This window comes from Echinops telfairi, unplaced genomic scaffold, assembly GCF_000313985.2.
Source record: "Echinops telfairi isolate 266 unplaced genomic scaffold, ASM31398v2 ScPeMD7_7467;HRSCAF=8505_1, whole genome shotgun sequence".
Lineage (NCBI taxonomy): Eukaryota > Metazoa > Chordata > Mammalia > Afrosoricida > Tenrecidae > Echinops > Echinops telfairi.
In genome coordinates this window covers 2,809,157-2,827,497 of record NW_022111368.1, presented here as the reverse complement: position 1 = coordinate 2,827,497, position 18,341 = coordinate 2,809,157, and the positions used below count along the sequence as shown (strand labels likewise).

The 18,341-nt window shown below is 41.2% G+C and overlaps 1 protein-coding gene across 1 annotated transcript in view; it reads left to right on the top strand.

Annotated features, from left to right (window-relative positions):
- Positions 1 to 18,341, top strand: part of EFNB2 (ephrin B2) — a 56,226-nt gene that overhangs the window by 21,009 nt on the left and 16,876 nt on the right. Inside the window, exon 2 of the mRNA XM_004704296.3 lies at positions 7,697 to 7,980. Within this exon, the coding sequence (XP_004704353.1) occupies positions 7,697 to 7,980 (284 nt within the window). The remainder of the gene's footprint in view (positions 1 to 7,696; positions 7,981 to 18,341) is intronic.

Below are 18,341 nucleotides of genomic sequence, written 5' to 3'. Positions count from 1 at the left end.
TGGGAGTTGACACTGTGGCAGTGAGTTTGGATTTTGAGTTTTTGCTTATTTGGTGGTAACAGCATATTTTTTGATCACTTACATCCATGTATTGCTGTCCCCTCCTCTGTGTTGCATGGACATCTGCACCAAGTGCATCACTCCACCACGTCACTGCCCTCAGTAATATGAGCTTTCTCTATGCATTCTACGTATATTGGCCAACCTTGACTAAAAACAGGAGTTGTCCTTGACAGGAGGTAATACAGGAGTGGATGGGGGAGAACAGTGGCGAGCAGAGGAAATGGGCTGCCCATGGGTAGAGGAGCAGAGTGCACCTTTTGTTCCATTGTACAGTTATCTCAACTATCTAAGCTATTGGCTTCCCCGGTTGATCCTCCTATTACACTGAGTGAAGTCCAGAAATAGATCTGGCTTCCACTGCCTCCATTTGATTTCCCAGGCACCCTGCAAGACCTGGTAATGAAATCCAGACTTGCCATCACAGAGGCTTGGAGAAGACATTATTGTCTCCAATGGAAAATGTGAATCACTGTTGACTGTGTTTATTTATTTATTAATGTTTTGGATGAACCATCAGCAGACTTTATTAAGTGGCTCCTCTAAGCACTTTTTTGTTTGGGGACTTTCGACAGGGGAGAAAATTGCGAGTGGTGATCACCTGAGCCAGAATGTCTGTCCTCTGCTCTGAAAGTAGGATGCCAGTATTTTAAACAAAGCTTGCTTTTCCAGTTTGGATTAAAACTTTCTGCTGTCTTCTTTCTTCCTGTGTTATGTTCCGTCCTGCTAATATTAAAGAATGGGGTGGCGCACAGTGACTAAGAGAAGCTTCTACAATTATGAATAAGAAGTTAACGTGTCTGATTCTGATGATTAAATATGAATATCAAGCTTAAATCATTAGATTTATACAATGTGTTACATGTGAAAGTATTAAAGAGTCTAGTTTGGGGAAATTAAAAAAAAACAATGGGTTAAATCATATAGATCTTTAAAATCTAAAATTAGAGTCTCATATCAAATCATTTCACTCCAGGCATGTAAACTTAGGAGTTATTTTAGGGCTTCCATTTTATTCTAGATCTTATTGTCTCAGTATCTGATTTATAGACATGGTACCTATTGTCTTGCTTTGCAATGAATGATGAGTCGTTGGGGAATACCCTAGGAGTTGCCTCTTTCTGCTGAGCATGAGGGGCCGCTCTGTGAGTGAAGGGCTTCCAGGGAAAGGACTCACAGCAACAGCACTATGGCCCAGGAAGAAGTCCCCTCTCCCTGCTCCCTGAGGCTCTGCTGATGGGAAGGGAGGAAGGCGCAGACTCCACGCCCCAGGAAGATAGAGGGGCTACTCTGACTCACAGTAGCCAGCTCACAGTGCAGCAACTGGGCTGGGCTGTGTTCTGTCTCTCCCCTCTAGAACATGAATCACTGTTGATCTTGTTCTATTTTTTATTTTGCATTAAAAACCAGAAGACTTTATTAAATGGCTCCTCTGTGTGCTTTTTGTTTGGGTTAAAGTTTTAATAAGAATGAGCTCACTCCTTTGTGGTTGTAACTGTGTATGGGCTTTCCGCTGTGTTATTTTTTATTACAAGATGAATATTGTTATCTTAAGACACGGGGGGGCGAGGGGGTGGGAGGGGTGGTATCTGTTACCTGACATCTACAATGGATGGGCAAAGGAGCCTGGGTGGTAAGCAGTTAATGACTGGCACCTAACCTAACGGTTGGTGGGTCACACCTTACTCAGCAGCACCTCAAAAGAAAGGCCTGGCAAACTGCTTCCTTCCCTAAAGACTAAAGCCAAGGAAAGTCAACGGTGCAGGTCTACTCTGATGCATGGGATCGCCAAGAGGAGGGAGCCAATGCGACAGCAGCTAAGAGCAGCAGTGTAGATAGTCAGTTTAGTAACATTAAAGTTAACCAATTGTCACGATCATAATTATGCTTTTTTAAAAAAACCCCAAAAACTCCCAAAGTCAACAGAGAAGACATATTATTGAGCCTTAATAATGTATATACAGGGTATAGATGTGCTGTGTAATCTGATTTATGAATGTCTCTAGTAAGTCTTAAGGTAGCAGTCCAAATATAAATGACTGCACTTGAAAAATAGAACTCTAATGTTTATCAAGGAGCCTTTGGTGACACAGCGCTTAAAAAGAGCAAACGGTTTAGCTGCTGAAAGAAAAGTCGGCAATTCGAACCCCCACCAGCCTTTCTACAGGAAAAACATGCCGTCCTCTGTGTTACAGCCTTGGAACCCCCTGGGGTAATTCCACTTTGACTTATAGGGTCGTCATGAGCTGGAATCAGCTTGATGGCAGTGGGTTTGGTTTGGTTTGGTTTTTTAATGTTTTTCACCTTCATTATAACATAATGGGATTCATGGTACATTCTTTAAAACACACAGGCCGGTGCATTCTGCCATTCTCATACATAAACAGAAAACCGTATAGAGTCCATCTATACAATCACAGTGAAAAGGTGCATTCCGTTTTAGAGGTTCGCCTTCACCCTTTTGCTGTTTGGCCTACCGAGGCCAGGTGGGGATGCCAGGTGCAGCCTTGATGAGTTCTGGTCTCAGGTGACTGCCTCAAAAGCTCTCCTGCGTTGGGCACAACTGTGGCTGGCTTGGCGGTGTGACACTTCTGAGACTTTCTGGCATATTGCTTTTCTCTTCAGCTTCCTTTACGTTCTGGATTAGCCACGAACAAGCTCAATTTAGGGAAAATGCACTTTTTTTAGAAGTTCTCTGCTCTAATGTGATGCAGTGAGAACTGAAATGTGTGCGGAGCAAGGGGCTCTTCCTGTGCTGTCTCATCTTTGGCACTGATGAGTGTTCATCTGTTTAATTTGTTACAGATTTGTGTCAAGGCTGAATCCACTGCTGCCATTGAGTCAACGCTGACTCATATCGACCCTGTAGGCTTTCCCAGACTAGCTCTTTAAGGGAGCCTCGCCTTTCTTTTGCAGAGCTCCTGGTGGCTTTGAACTGTCAGACCTGACTGTTGAGGGCTCAGTGCCTAGCCCACAGCGGCACCTTTGTGTAGTGGCTAAGTGAAGGTAATATGGTAGGTAAGGTGCTTTGAACAGTGTTTAGCAACGAATGAAAGCTCAAAAGCAGCAGTTGGTTGTGTTTATGTTTTTAATTAGTGGTCCTTGATATTGTTCATTGCCTTTTGTGTTTTAACTGGGGAGGAGTTGTTCAAGGCAACTGATACAGGTGGAACCCAGTGGTTTGGGGTTATGTATTGGGCTGCTAACTTCAGGTTAGCAGTTCAAAACCTGAGGCGCTCCACTGGAGAAAGATGAGGTTTTCTACTCCCATAACAAGTTACAGTCTCAGGACCCCACAGGGGCAGTTCTACCTCATCCTATAGGGTCTCTATGAGTCAGATTCAACTTGATGGCAGTGAGTGAGACCGATAATCACGAATCCTCCAAGAGGGAAAGGATCAGAGACACCCTGGTGCCCAGGATGATGATGTCTTCTATAAACCCTGTCTTTACTCCCAATGCTCCCCAGTCCCAACTCTAAACGAGTCTGTTTTCAGAATTATCACATGCCTTGTAATAATTAATCCTACATTTAGTTGTGGCATTTAATCCTACATTTAGTTGTGCTTATTTTATCTCCCATTTGTTCATCCGTGTTTTGTTTTCCCGCAACCAAAGTAATCGAGTATTTATCAAGCATGTACTATATACCTGTCACCTGGTTATTCAGTGTAGAATCAAACAGACATAGACCTTCCTGCCCTCTAGGAACTAGATGGCAAATTCTTGATCGTTAGGAATTGTGGCCTTTTACATTCCTGTCACTCTGCCTGGCCCCAAATAGGTTGCATTGGCTAGTGTAATACTATTTCTCTGGTTTTCCTTATCTTCTCTCAGAAACACTTAAGGATCTTAGGAAGACATAGGGACTTCTATGGTCACACTGCAGTGTCATGAATTAAGACTGTGTGTGGTGGGAATGTAGAAGAAAGGTTTTCAATCTGCTTCTGTAAAGATTACTGCCAGGAAAACCGTACGGGATCTTCTACTTTGTTTTTGTTTTGTTTGTAAGCAGAGATTTAATAAACAAAGTGCATTTCAATCACAAACCAGGGTTGCCTCACAATCTGAGCAAGCTGACCAAAGAACCGTTCTATTTCATAATACACAGGGTTGTGGTGAAATTGAAATCAACTCGGTGGCAATGGGTTTGGGTGGTGGTATTAGTGGTCATGTATGCAAGAAACCTGTGATACGGACACTCAACTTTTCTGTTCATTTTGCCTACTAAAATGATACCTTATCAATTAAAGGGTTTGGTCTGCTATTGTGTGTGTTATCTACCAACTGATATTCCCAGGTTGGAGGTAGGGATGGGGTGGGAGTGGAGAACCCTCAGATACTAGGTGTTTTCCTTCTGTATTGATAAAAATTAAGAAATATTAATTTTTAACAAACTAGGTAATGACTATTTTCCAGTCCAAGGACTGTATTTTTGCCTCGTTCCGATCACAGTGGCTTCTCAAAAGTGAATGGACATATCCAGAAGCATCAGGAATAGTGGCCTTTGCCGACGTTGACTTGTTATGAGGTTACTAAGCATGTTCATTGAGATTTGAGATGCATCTGCTTTCTCTGCATTTGCTAAGCCATCCCGGGCATGGTTGTCCCCTCCCATCCCTCCAGCACCTGTGGCATCTATCAGTGTTCCAACAAATAAAGGTGGGTCAATTCTGGATTGCATGCCCAGAGTAAAACCTTTACACCAAGGCCTGTTTGGTTTGCAAAATGAGCGGGGCGTGTCTTCTGAATATATGTTGAAAAGTGCAAAGATCCTTGAGGCCAACACAGCCCATTTGCCACACGTCTTGACCTCACCCCATCAGTGCTGGCACATGATTCATAACTCTGATTTGGTGAGTGAGAGTCATGAGGAGTTACTTTCAAGAGTAGGGAGGGTTCTTCAGTGAGTCTTCAGTTAATCAGGAGTCGAGGCGGGGTGGGTGTGGGCGGGACTTTATAAAGGAAACAGGAAATCAGGGACGTTTTGGATGAAGATAGAGCTGAGTGAGCCAGTCTTTAGACACAGGGTGTGAGGTGGGAGAATTCAATGATGGATGTGCATCAAACGGACAAGATGTAGGCAGCATGTAAGGGAAGTGGGGTGGAAGATGAATTTCCGTATTAGAATTGGATGGATGGACAAGAAAATGGGGACGTCTGGCATAGTGATGGTCCTGGTTGCAAACACTTAGGGAAATTGGCAAATGGTGAAAATGAACTGAAGATAGGTTCTTTGATCCAAGGGAGGTGCAGGCTACAGACTCCAGCTGTGATCTAGGACCACTTCTAATAATAGCTGATACTTAGTGTGGCTTGTGCGCTGTGCCAGCCGGCAGAAGAGCAGATTTAGGGAGAGAAAACGGTTGGAAGGACATGTGGCTGGGAAACTCCAGGCAAGCATGGGCCTCTGGTGCTTGTAGGCAGTGACGATTTCCTAAAAAGGTCAAGAACTCATAGAACAAGGATGTGTCTGGAAGGTGAGCGATTGAATGCACGCTGGCCTTAATTTGTGCTGACTGCCTTGCAGCCTGCCAGTTCTCAACCACAGCTACACTTCAGAGTCAGTGGGTTTTCGAAAACAAATGTCAAAGCCTCCACCACAACCAATTCTGATTCAGTTGGACACATGAGAAACTAGGGTGAGGGAGAAACCGGGGAGATGGGTGCTCTGTGTCTGAAGCACACAGATGACACATTGGAATTCAGGGGCTGAGGGAGGGCCCCAGGGAAGCCCTTCAGTTCCCTGGAGTTGAATTTCAGAAGCACCTCTTGGAAAAAAAGCTGCCGAGATGGGCAGAAGGGTCAGGGAGGCTATTCCAAAGTCTGTGCTTATCACCACTCTAGAAAATTCGTCAGGTGTTCACACACATGGTTGTTTTAAATGTGCCCTATTGCAAAAACAAATATTCATTTTGAGTTCTGCTTCACAGGAGGATTTTATATTGGAATTTCTTGTTCATTAGGTGGGGGCGCTGGGGATGAATATAAAGTGTCCTTGCTAAAAAATCTCAATAGTGCAATGAGAACACCTCTTTCTGTGTAATAAAATAACACATTTCCGAGAGAGAGTGACTTGCCACTATGTGGAGCATTCGTTTTTCCTGCCATAAGGAGTTTTTTTTGTTTTGTTTTGTTTAGTAATGCAAGGTTTTTTTGTTTTGTTTTAAGAGAAGTGTTTTTTAATCATTTTATTGGGGGCTCGTACAATTATCATAATCCATACATACATTCATTGTGTCAGGCACATACATATGTACCTGTGTTGCCATCATCATTCTCAAAACATTTGCCTTCTACTTAAGCCCTTAATATCTGCTTCTCATTTGTCCCCTTCCCTCCCCACTCCCTCCTCCCTCATGAACCCTTCATAATTCATAAGTTATTATTATTTTGTTAGAGTATTTTTAAAAATATGACTCCAGCATAGATGGAGCACCGTATGTTCTATGCTGTTTTATAACCAGTTAGAAAATTAGTATCATTCATTGGCATAAATCACTAGCTGTTGCCTCAGTATGGATTTGATATTGGGGTTTCCCATCCTTCTTTCTTGATCTCTGTTAGTGAATTATGATCCCCTAATCGTCATGGCTGGTGGGCTTCTCTGGTTAAATAAAGAATTGGATTGGAAGGATTCAGAAATGCGAGGCTTTGTTCTCAGGCTTTAATATTTTAATGAGCCTGCAGGCTTGGCTGCTTACAGAAGGAGCTGGGATTTCTAAGTGTGTTGTTAGTGTTAGCACTTGTAGAAGGATGTTCATTAGGAAGCTCTTGTTTCAGTTTCCCAGAGAAACTCCCCATTAAGAAAGATCTTTCAGCAGCATGGCTTGCAAGAAAGCGAAGAGGGAGGGAGGGAAGCTTTTAGCTGTAAGCATTAGGGGGATATTGTATCAGTAGTCTTAGTTCTAAAGATTTGCTTCTAAGAATTAATTGGAGCAAATACATCTCAAGGGAGAGGGAAAAAAAGGTTTGTAGAGCAAGGACAGTAGTTGTTGTCCTTGCAAATGGAGAACTCTTCACTTTGCAGCTGAATCAATACCACAACTAATTATTTCTGGTTATCTTTTATGGGTTTGTAAGACATTTCTTTTGTTCAGTGTAATAAAAAACCCATTGTTTGATCAGTGACTGACTAATTATGATAAGTAATTTGAAACATTCTTGATGAAACTTGTCTGTTAATTAACATCAACAGCAAATGGAAAATAAAAAGACAACAAAGTACCAGTGCAGCCACTGTTCCCTCAAATTGATGAGATCTCTGTGTGGCATGCCCAATAACCTGAAGCTGCCAATGGTTAAAAAATAACAAACAGGTGGGAAGGCCTGACTCACCACTGAGGAAAAGTTATTGTGAAGTTACACAAAGGAGCACTGAAATATTACGAGCGAGGGGGTGGTAAAGAAATGTCAGCAGGTTGACTGGTCCTATTGCTTAGAAGAGTAAAGAGACTGGTTTCTTTCTTTTTCCTTTAGCTTAATTCCTAAATGCATTTATCCCATGCTGATCTGAACCCATATCCTCTTAGTTAATAATGTTATGGATCCAAAAAGTTGTAGCAAGGACTTATTAACATTGTAATCATTCGTTTTTTACCAACTCAATGTTTTCTTTTGTTTTTAACGCTTTTAGATTTCTACCTGGACAAGGACTGGTACTATACCCACAAATAGGAGACAAACTGGATATTATTTGCCCAAAAGTGGACTCTAAAACTGTTGGTCAATATGAATATTATAAAGTTTATATGGTTGATAAAGACCAAGCAGACAGATGCACTATTAAGAAGGAAAATACTCCTCTCCTCAACTGTGCCAGACCAGACCAAGATGTAAAATTCACTATCAAGTTTCAAGAATTCAGCCCTAACCTCTGGGGTCTAGAATTTCAGAAGAACAAAGATTATTACATTATATGTAAGTATAACTCTATTCATTTATGTTATAGAAATCAGCTTAAGTTAAATAGGTTTGTATTCATTTTTGTTTCCTTAAAGTTAACCTAAGTGGCAGATAATTTGTTGAGAAGCCTTGCAGAGCAATTATTTATCTGCACCCTCCCCACTTTATTTTTTCAAGGTAACTGTAATTGAATTTGTGACCCTGTATTAACAGTATTGGTTTAAGATAAGTACCGAAAGGGTAAAAACAAACAAACTGCTAGAGTATTTATTTGAAATAAAATGAAGTATACAAATATACTTATACTCCACATTCCTAGTGACAAAACAATGTTTATGGAGACCGGGTGAGATTTTGATAGGTAACTCTTGTGCAATGACTTTTCGATTCATCCATTCAACCATCCATCCGCTCATTCATTTTGTGTTTACTCTGTGCCACTGACAGGGCCAGAACCCAGCAGGGACCAAGATCGTAGATGGTGCCCTTTCCTCATGAAGTTACCAATCTATAGAATAAGGATCTCCCAAAAGCTCCAAGTAGAGGAGGTATAGACTAACTGCAAGTATACTTGGTCATAGTCATGTAAAAACCAGGTTTAGAAGAAGACAAACCTGGGTTTGCTCAATGAAGAATTCTTTTTGCTACTAGTAGGTCAGATCTACAATAAATCTGAGTGTGTATTAATTCCTGAAGCTGAGAAGTCGATTGGCACACACGCATGAGGGCAGTCCTGCTGTGCGCAGGGCATATTCAGGCACCAGGCAGAGAAAGAGGTGGAAGAGAGTTAGGATCACCTTTGCGGCCACAGATTAGTCAAAGTGCAGACCGGGTGACTGAAATTTAACTCTTCGTATCAGTCGAGGGATGAAAACTTTTTAAATATATATTATTTTTTTAGTTTAACATTATCCTCATAATTGGGTTCAGTGCTTCATGCATTGCCACCATCGACTTCCGTTTGTTAGGGATCGTGAACTGCTGTCTGCTGGCTAGACTCCCACCATTTCTGGATGATTAGATGCAAACGCTGGCCTTCAACACACTAAGCTGCTGGTTAGAGCATAAAATCAAGAATTCACTGAATGTTTATTTAGTACCCAATAATATATTGCTTTTTAAAACTACGTTAGCAATTAAAGCAAAGATGGTCAGAACCATCACATTTTCATGTTGCTTTTTGCTGCACATTGGAATTGTCAGAGGGACTGAAAGCCTGTTTCTAAGCCACGGTGATACACAGAGAGGGATTTACTAAGAACAAGTAACAAAGACATCGAGAAAATGGTAAATTTTAGATTTAAAGGAGCAATTCTGAAAACACAGAAATGGTAAAGTGTATAAAAGAATAGTGTACTCTGGGAAAATATGAAACAGCTTCTAAGCTTAACTTAACATGGTGTATTTTTTAAAGGACTTTTTGACATAGATTGTTTATTTGGGATGCTATTATTTAGCATAACACAGGAAACAAAAATGGGCCTCAGATGAATTCATTAAGAAGGTGAACGCTCCTGGGTGGAGTGGGAGAAAGAAGGTGGAGGCATCCGAAGAGCACTTCCAATAAGGTCTCCAGTGTTTCTATAAAGTTATATTTATTCCACAAAATTCAGGGGTGCTGCCTGGGTCCACAGACCTAAACAGATTCTTTTCCTTTAGTTATTGGCTCAGTAAAGATGATTTTGTTTATTTTGTGTTCCACTGAGTGCAAGTGGGATTTCAGTAAAGATGTGTTTAGCTTTTAGTCTGAAATAATACGCAAGGATTGCAAATCAAATGGTTTACCCACATCTTTTTGTTTATTTGATGTAGTGAGCATTTACTGCTACTTACTAGCAGGTGAAGGAGCCCTGTTGGCGTAGTCCTTATGTGTTGGGTTGCTAACCCCAAGGTCAGCAGTTTGAACCCACCAGTCACTCCATGGGAGAAAGATGAGGCTTTCTAACCAAGTAAAACAGATCAATAGTCTTGGAACTCTCAGGAGTAGTTCTGCCCTGCTCTATAGGGTTACTGAGTCAAAATTGACTCAATGGGCAGTGAGTTTGGTTTGGGGTTAGCGACAGGTGATATATTTAAATTCAGAAGCATCATCTAATATGTATCTGTAATAGGAATCTGCACAGTAATGGCATCTCATTTTTCTATCTTAAAATGCATTAACAGGTTCGTTAGCAAGTAGCTGAGCTGCTCTGACCTCTAGAAGTCTCCTTAGAGTTCTGATTTACAGTGCAAAAGTATGGCCCAGTCTAGGATAAAAGAATCTTTCTTACAATAGAGCCCAGGGTTTCAAGTTTGAAACAATGGGGGGCTGTTTGAGCGTTGCTGCTTGGGTGACTGTCACAAGACTGGGTAAAGGGCCCGGCCTCAGAAGTTTGCTGGGAAGTGTACTGAGACTTTCAACAGAGTTGAAAGGCTTCCCCACAATATCACAGAAAGCGGAAGGCATTTCACATTCTTGGGAAGATTTAGGAGTTAATTTTTCACCTAATCTATAGCAAAGCCCATTGAGATCCAGATTTCCCTCAAAAGGAAATAAATGAGAGATGGGAACAAATGTTAAAAGAGCTTTAAAGAAATTTTATGTTAACTTTCCATTGCTTTTTCGAGAATGCCAAGGGACCAAAATAGATATTTTTAAAGTCACTCCTTTCTACACTAACAATCACATCACATCATACACACACTCACACCACGCAAAACACTCTTTTTTTAAAAATGGAAGTGGTTGAAGGTAGTAATCTTGATGTTGACAGATTAATAAGATAGTATACTGTCTTATAGTGGGACAAGGAAATACAGTAGAGGAAATAACTACAAGGAAAAGGGCATTTATAGAGGTCTAAATACAGGCATGTATATATGCAAATATATTTATATGCAATGGTGGGGAAATAGATCTATGTTCATATATTTATAAGTTTAGTATTAAGGTAGCAGACAGACAGTGGGCCTCTACTCAAGTACTCCCTTAATGCAAGAGCACTTTGTTTTATTAACCTGGCATTCCATGATGCTCACCTTCCTGACAGCATCGCTGAAGACAAAGCATGTGAATAAGCAAATGTGATGAAGAAAGCTGATTGTGCCTGGCTATCAAAAGATATAGTGTCTGGGGTCTTCAAGGCTTGAAGATAAACAAGCAGCCATCTAGCTCAGAAGCAACAAAGCCCACATGGAAAAGCACACCAGCCTGTGTGATCATGAGGTGTCGATAGGATCAGGTATCAGGCATCACAGAACAAAAAAATCATATCATTATGAATGAGGATGAGTGCAGAGTAGAGACCCAAAGCCCATCTGTAGGCAACTGGACATCCCCTTATAGAAGGATTGTGGGGAGGTGATGAGCCAATCACGGTGTAGGATAGCACAGTGTGCAGTGTAGCAACGATGAAACATGCAACTTTCCTGTAGTTCCTAAATGCTTCTTCTCCCTCCCCCCCACTATTATGATCCCAATTCTGCCTTACATATCCAGCTAGACCAGAGGATGTACACTGATACAGATAAGAGCTGGAAACACAGGGAATCCAGGGCAGATAAAAACCCCTTAGGACCAATAATGAGTGTAGTGATACCAGGAGGGTAAGGGAAAAGTGTGAGGAGAAAAGGGGAACCAATCACAATGATCTACATATAACCTCCTCCCTGGGGGACGGACAACAGAAAAGTGGGTGAAGAGAGACATCGGACAGTGTAAGACATGAAAAAATAATAATAATGTATAAATTATCAAGGGGTCATGAGTAAGGGGTGGTGGAGGAGGGAGGGGGAAAATGAGGAGCTGATACCAAGGGCTCCCAATAAAATGATTTTTTTTTAAAAGATAATAAACAGGACCAGTGGTGAAAATGGCGATAACGGGAGGGTGGAGGGAAGGTGGGGTAGAAGGGGGGACTCGATTATAAGGTTCTACATATAACCTCCTCTCTGGGGAATGGACATCAGAAAAGTGGGTGATGGGAGACATCAGACACTGTAAGATATGACAAAATAATAATTTATAAATTATCAAAGAGTACATGAGGAAGAGGAGAGTGGGGCAGAAGGGGAAAAAATAAGGAGCTGATACCAAGGGCTCAAGTAGAAAGAAATTGTTTGAGAATGATGAAGGCAACAAATGTACAAATGTGCTTGACATACAATGGATGGATGTATGGATTGTGATAAGAGTTGTACGAGCCCCCAATAAAATGATTATTAAAAAAACCGACCTTAGATAGCATGGTGAATAGTATACAGACTTGCAAGTATTTTAATACTTCAAATGATTGGCTCACTCTCAAGGAAGAGACGAGCCAGTCAGGGTGCAGTATAGCACCGATGAAACATACAACTTTCCTCTAGTGTCTAGCTCTTTAATACTCCCTCCGCCCACTATCATGATCCCAAGTCTACCTTACAAATCTGGCTAGACTGGAGGATATATACTGGTACAGATAAGAGCTCGAAACACTGGGAATCCGTGACCAATAATGAGAATAGAGATGTCAGGGGAAGGGGAAGGTGGGGGGAGGAAGGGAGAACTGATCACAATGATCTACATATAACTTCTTCCCTGGGGGATGGGCAACAGAAAAGTGGGTTAAGGGAGACAGCAGTTGGTGTAAGACATGAATGTGTGTATGTATATATATATATATATATATACATATATATATATAAATTATCAAGGGTTAATTAGGGAGATAGTGTGGGGGAGGAGAAAGAGGAGCTGATATCAAGGGCTCAAGTAGAAAGAAAATGCTTTGAAAATGATGTTGGCAACCTATGTATAAATGTGCTTGACACAATGGCTGGCTGGCTGGATTGTGATAAGAGCTGTAAGAGCCCCCAATAAAACAATTTAAAAATAATAATAATTGACTCACTTTAAGGCAGTAACTATTAATATTTGAGTTCTTACAATCTATATAGCACATTTAACTCCAACTCTTTGTGTTTCCATAGCAAGACCTCCCAAATAAGTGTATCCATTAGTAGCATCATCACTACTGCGTGCTGGCTTCTTTCCATGGCGGGAGGGTGAAGAGAAGAACCAGAGGGGAATAGTGGTTTGCTGCTCTGTGGGGCACAATCTGAACTGCCAATGAACCCAGTGATGTCAGATGAGCCCCTTGATGAACAGCTCTTGAGCATCCCTAGGCTGAGTGTCCAGAAATCTGGATTCTAATCTTGCTGCCTAAGCTCAGTTAGAAAATCACTTCTTCCCAAGGCTTTGAACTGGTCCGTTCTGGTTTGACCCCCTGCTAAGAATTCACATTGTCAACCCAGAGAGAATGAATCAGAATCTACATTTTTAACATGTGATTCTTGCAGAAGCAGATGTTTAGATGCCCGCTTTTACTGCTTTAAACTTTAATTTTCTTCTCTGGGAAATGCTTGTATTGTTCCTGTGCTTCTGGCTAATAGTTGAGGGGGTTTTTCTCCCCTCCAGCTCAAACTCAAGTTTTCTCATTGTCCGGACATAGGATCTCTTACTAGTGTCTGCTTTCTCCGGTTGAAATGGACAGGATCTGCTGTGAATTCCTCGGGGGCACTTATTTTGACTTGTATCATAAGATTTAAAATAATAGTCATCGTATTTTTTGTGCTTATAAAATAAATATTATATTTTAATTGAAACTTTATTTTTAAACCTAGCTAGTATCCGTTAAATTCCCTTAGGAAGCTATATGGCAAAATGATATGCATCCTCGTTAATTCATTTCATAGATGATTATTTGCTTTGACATGTGGCAAAATGTTATATATGGGTTTTCTTAGTGTCTAAAATTGACTTTTTCATGTGACCTATTTCGGTAATTAGCTCTAGGCCTAGTTTGCATAATAAAAAAGCCCCTGTTCTTCATTACATTTCTGATCTTTAATTGCTTTCTCAAAATAGAGTAAGCATTTTAGGTAAACTATAGTTATTTTATTATAACTTCTTAACATTTCAGAGAAAATTCACAAAAATATCCATTCTGAGGTGGCACATCTTCCAGGAAGGCTCGGGCTTAGATGTGGCAAACAGTCCAGTGAAGAATGGAAAGGCATTCTTAGCTGTGTTCTCAGCCTTCACTCATTTATATCACAACGTTTCCGTGAGCGCTTTACAATTCCTTTTTAGAGGTGACAAGCCAGAGCTGAACGTGCTCACAGCTGTAGAGTATAGGTCCTTGGCAGCGTCCCCGTTATGAAGGTGTGATGGGTTGGCTATCCAGCCTTAGGAAAAAACAAAACTTGGCAAAACACCTACAAAGAGTTGTTCGTCACACCACCAGAATGATGTGAGTCAGAGATGGAAAACGACCTCTATTGTGTTGTTGCCCAGAGCTGTTAGAAAAAAAGAAAGGTATGTTCTGGGAGCACCTCCCAATTTAGCTGGATGTGGCTTTAATTTGTTTTGCTGCAAATTTGTGGGAGAGACAGCCAAGATCGAGTCTTGGAGCAGTCTGAAAGTCTACCATTTCCATAGCTTGATTGCTTTGGCAACCTGAGCCCTGTGGTGCGCACAGAGCCACCCTGCCTTGGTGACTCGTGTCTTGAGAATGACTGGAGTTATTTCTTAGCACTCTCATTAGTTTGGTTCTCTAAAGGGAATTAACCTGTATGGGAGGAATCTGTATCTTTTTATTGTTTCAGGTCTATACTGCGCTTCTGAGTAAAAAGGGCCCGATAAATCAAAATGTTTACCAAAATGTACTGAAACAATATTCTTAAAGACAAATTGGAGGGGGAAAAATGAGAAGCTGATACCAGGGGTTCAAGTGGAAGGCAAATGTTTTGAGAATGATGATGGCAACAAACACACAAATGTGCTTGACACAATGGATGGATGGATGGATTGTGATAAGAGTTGTATGAGCCCCCAGTAAAACGATTAAAAAAAAAAAAAGACACAAACTAGAATGGGCGGTGTCATCTTATCGTACATGTACACCTTTATCTTCCCCTTGAGTTGCTTTTACTTCCCTGGCATCTGTCTGGCAAGTGGCACTGGAATATACTGAATATGGAATAATCACTTTCCCCAGCAGTATAGCTCTGGGAGCTTGCAGATGGCTTTTACAGGTAGGTTTCTTTAGAATATAAGTTACCAAGCTTGGCCTAAAGCCTCTTTGCAGAAAACAAACAAACAAACATGACTCAGCACCCTCCAGTTAATTGAAAACATTTGTACTTTAACTCATAATCTAGGAGGAAGTATAAGCATCTGGTTTTGCTGCCCCCTAGGATTATTCAAATGCCGCCTAGGGAGTGATGTCACACACTTATGGAAACACTGCTTTAGACTATAGAGGAATGGAAGCCCCCTGTGAAATGATTCATGTGCTTTATGTGGGGAGTGAGTTTTGTATGATAAATACAAAAAAGGCTACATTTCCATCAATAAAGAGAATACTCAAGTGTAGTGATATCACAACATCAGGATATCATTTATGTCCTCTTAGTTAGGTAATGAAGATATATGTGTGTAACATTTGTATAATTGCTGAACTCAAGGATTGTAATACTTTATTTTAAAAATTAAGGTGCAACCCTTACCTTTGTAACAGAATGTTTGTTGGATGGATGCACACACACGTGCTCACACACACACACACACTCTCTCTCTCTGTCTCTGTCTCTCTCTCTCTCTCTCTCTACCTGGAGCGACAGGTTCACTTCATAGTTATGGATTCTCACCGACTTGGCTCCCCAATCTTTTTGAGGTATCCTTTGCCCAGTCTCTGCCTCAGCTTCTTCAGCTGTAAACTGAGATGTGAGCAGTACCTACTGAGTGTAAATGGGACGATGTACATGAAGTGCTTGCTTGACAGGTTGGTACAAGGTACAGCTAAGAGTTAACTTCAGAGCAGTGAAGGAAGTGTGAGTCAGGGACTAAAGGCAAACCCATGCTTTACTGCAAGCTGGAGGGCCTAAGGAAGGCAGGCTCAAAAAGTATAATTTATTTGAAAAACATCCATAAAACAAAACTCCAGAGAATTTACAAGTTTCTGTAATGCAGCATGACTTAATTATATGATTGTCCTTCTTTGTCTTCTTCAGGTGTTAACAAAAGTTCTTTTGTCCTTGGGCTTCCCTTACCCAGAAACATACATTTAGATCACTTTGGGTTCCTGGAATTGCCCAAGCTTGTTAGCAGACCATTTCTTTGTAAGGCTCAGGAGAGACAGACAGGGGAGGAGTCGTCAGATATGTATAATCATTTTCCTACTTTCTGTCGAACCAATCTTGCCAGGATTCACTCTCAGTTCTTTGTTACCCAAAGGCAGTGTGCTGCTGCATCTTTATGGATAATCTCAGCAGCAGCCTAATGTAATATGAATATTCTTCTAGAGGAGAGGAAAAGCAATGTGGTGTATTTGTGTGTTTGTTTCTCCTTCAGGATTACCTTGTCACTATGACTAGTTGAGAAAGCATATCATTCGATTAGACTGATCATTGCTCCTTTTTTTTAAATACAAATGACAAAATCCTCAGATCAGACTCTGCCTGCATCAAAGATCATACTAGTGAGACTGTGCCCTGCTGGATTTAGTACAAATAAAGCTAAACTCTTGGTCTGAGGAATAAAGTCTCCATTCCTTCTTGATTGGAGGTTGTGCGGAGACACTGCTGGCTCACAGGCCTAATGGAGTCAAGGCCATTGAGACCCTGATCCAGAGGCCTCACATTATGATGCCAAGAGGACTCGGCTCTTTTCGATGGAGACTCTATGTCCAGCCAGTGCCGTCAACCAGCCAGTCTCATTTACAGCTACAGAGAGGTAGTCCTTGAAGTGCCACTTCCTTATATCCAGATTAATAAGATGTTTCTGATTCCTCAGATGATGGGGAGTTATTGAAAGAGCAAGGAAGACCAAGGAAATGTACAAAGTGGAATGTATGCAAGAGCAGGTGGGGCATGAGAGAGATTGCTTCAAACATAAACAAGGTTCTAGGAGTTGCTCCGAGTAAAATTATATGTAATATTTCATAAATGTCACATTAACATATCTAGAATCTGGACCTAGGGTTTTATGGGTTTCATTCACTTCGATTTACAAATAATTGAACAACTCTTGAGACCCCCTAGGAGCCCTAGTGGTTAAGTGTTCAGCTGCTAGCCCCTAAAGTCAGTGGTTCAAATGCACCTGCTACTCAGTAGGAGAACGTTAATGCCGTCTGCTTCTGTAATGATTTGCCATCTCAGAAACTGCCTGGGGAAGTTCTGCTCTGTTCTACAGGGTTGCTGTGCATCTGAACCTATTTTACAGCAATGGGTGAGAGAACCTAGCACAAGCATTTTTTTAAATGTTCCTGTTGAAATAACCTTTATATATTCATCATGAAGATTAAAATTTAAAGTGAAACCCTTAAAAAAGAAAAATAGCCAAAGGTATAGGCAAACTTTAAAAGACTCCAGGAAACAAACATAAGTGTATACTTCTTAGAAGTTAGACATTTGTTCCTAAAATTTCAAAATCTCAGCCTGGATGTTTGAATCATTTTTAGAATCAGTGAGACTTTCACATAAATATAGGAACTCGCTAGGCATTCTTGGAAACACCAGCAGTAGAGGTGTTCTTAATGCTGTGAGAGGAGAATAACACACAGCCATGAACTCATGAACTGTATGAGCCAGACCCCATCCAGAGTCGCTGGAGCGTGTCCTCTGTGACCAGGCACAAAAGTGTCCCCAGCAATAGCAGAGAAGCCCAGAAGGTAGTGGCACCTCATGAACTCCGTCTGTACTTGTATCAAATGTGTTGGGATTAATGCCGTGCCAGATTCCAGAAATAGTAATAAACTTACACTCAAACTAAAGAAATCCCGGAGACTACAAGGAGAGGTGGGAGAAAGATGAGGCTCTCTAGTCCCGTAAAGAGTTGTAGTCTTCAATAAAAAGAAGAGTCCACACTTGACCAGAGGTGAAGGGCAAAGAGTTGTTGCATAGGGGCATTGAGATTACTTCAGTGGTGGCGGGATACTTTGGAAAAGGATATCAATGCTGTTGTCCAACATGAAGAGTATAATCAATGGTGCTGAATTATACAGGTAGAAGTTGTGGAATTGGAGCATGTTCTGTTGTGCATGTGTTTGCTGCAATTGGCGGGGGTGGGGGTGGGGGTGGGGATTACATGAATAACAATGACTACAAGGAAAAGGAAAATGTTCTAGAATTGAAAATGGTGACAGTTGTGCAACTGTTCTTGCTATGATTGAATTATTGAATTGTGTGACATGTGGGCGAAGTAAAGGTTTACAATCTTGAAAATCCACAGGGGCAGTTCTACCCTGTCCTATCAGGTCACTATGAGTCAGAATCACCTCAGTGGCAGTCAATTTGGTTTTTTTGTAGGAGAGGAGGGGGGCTCATTGGGGGAAATGTGGTTAGAATAGCCATTT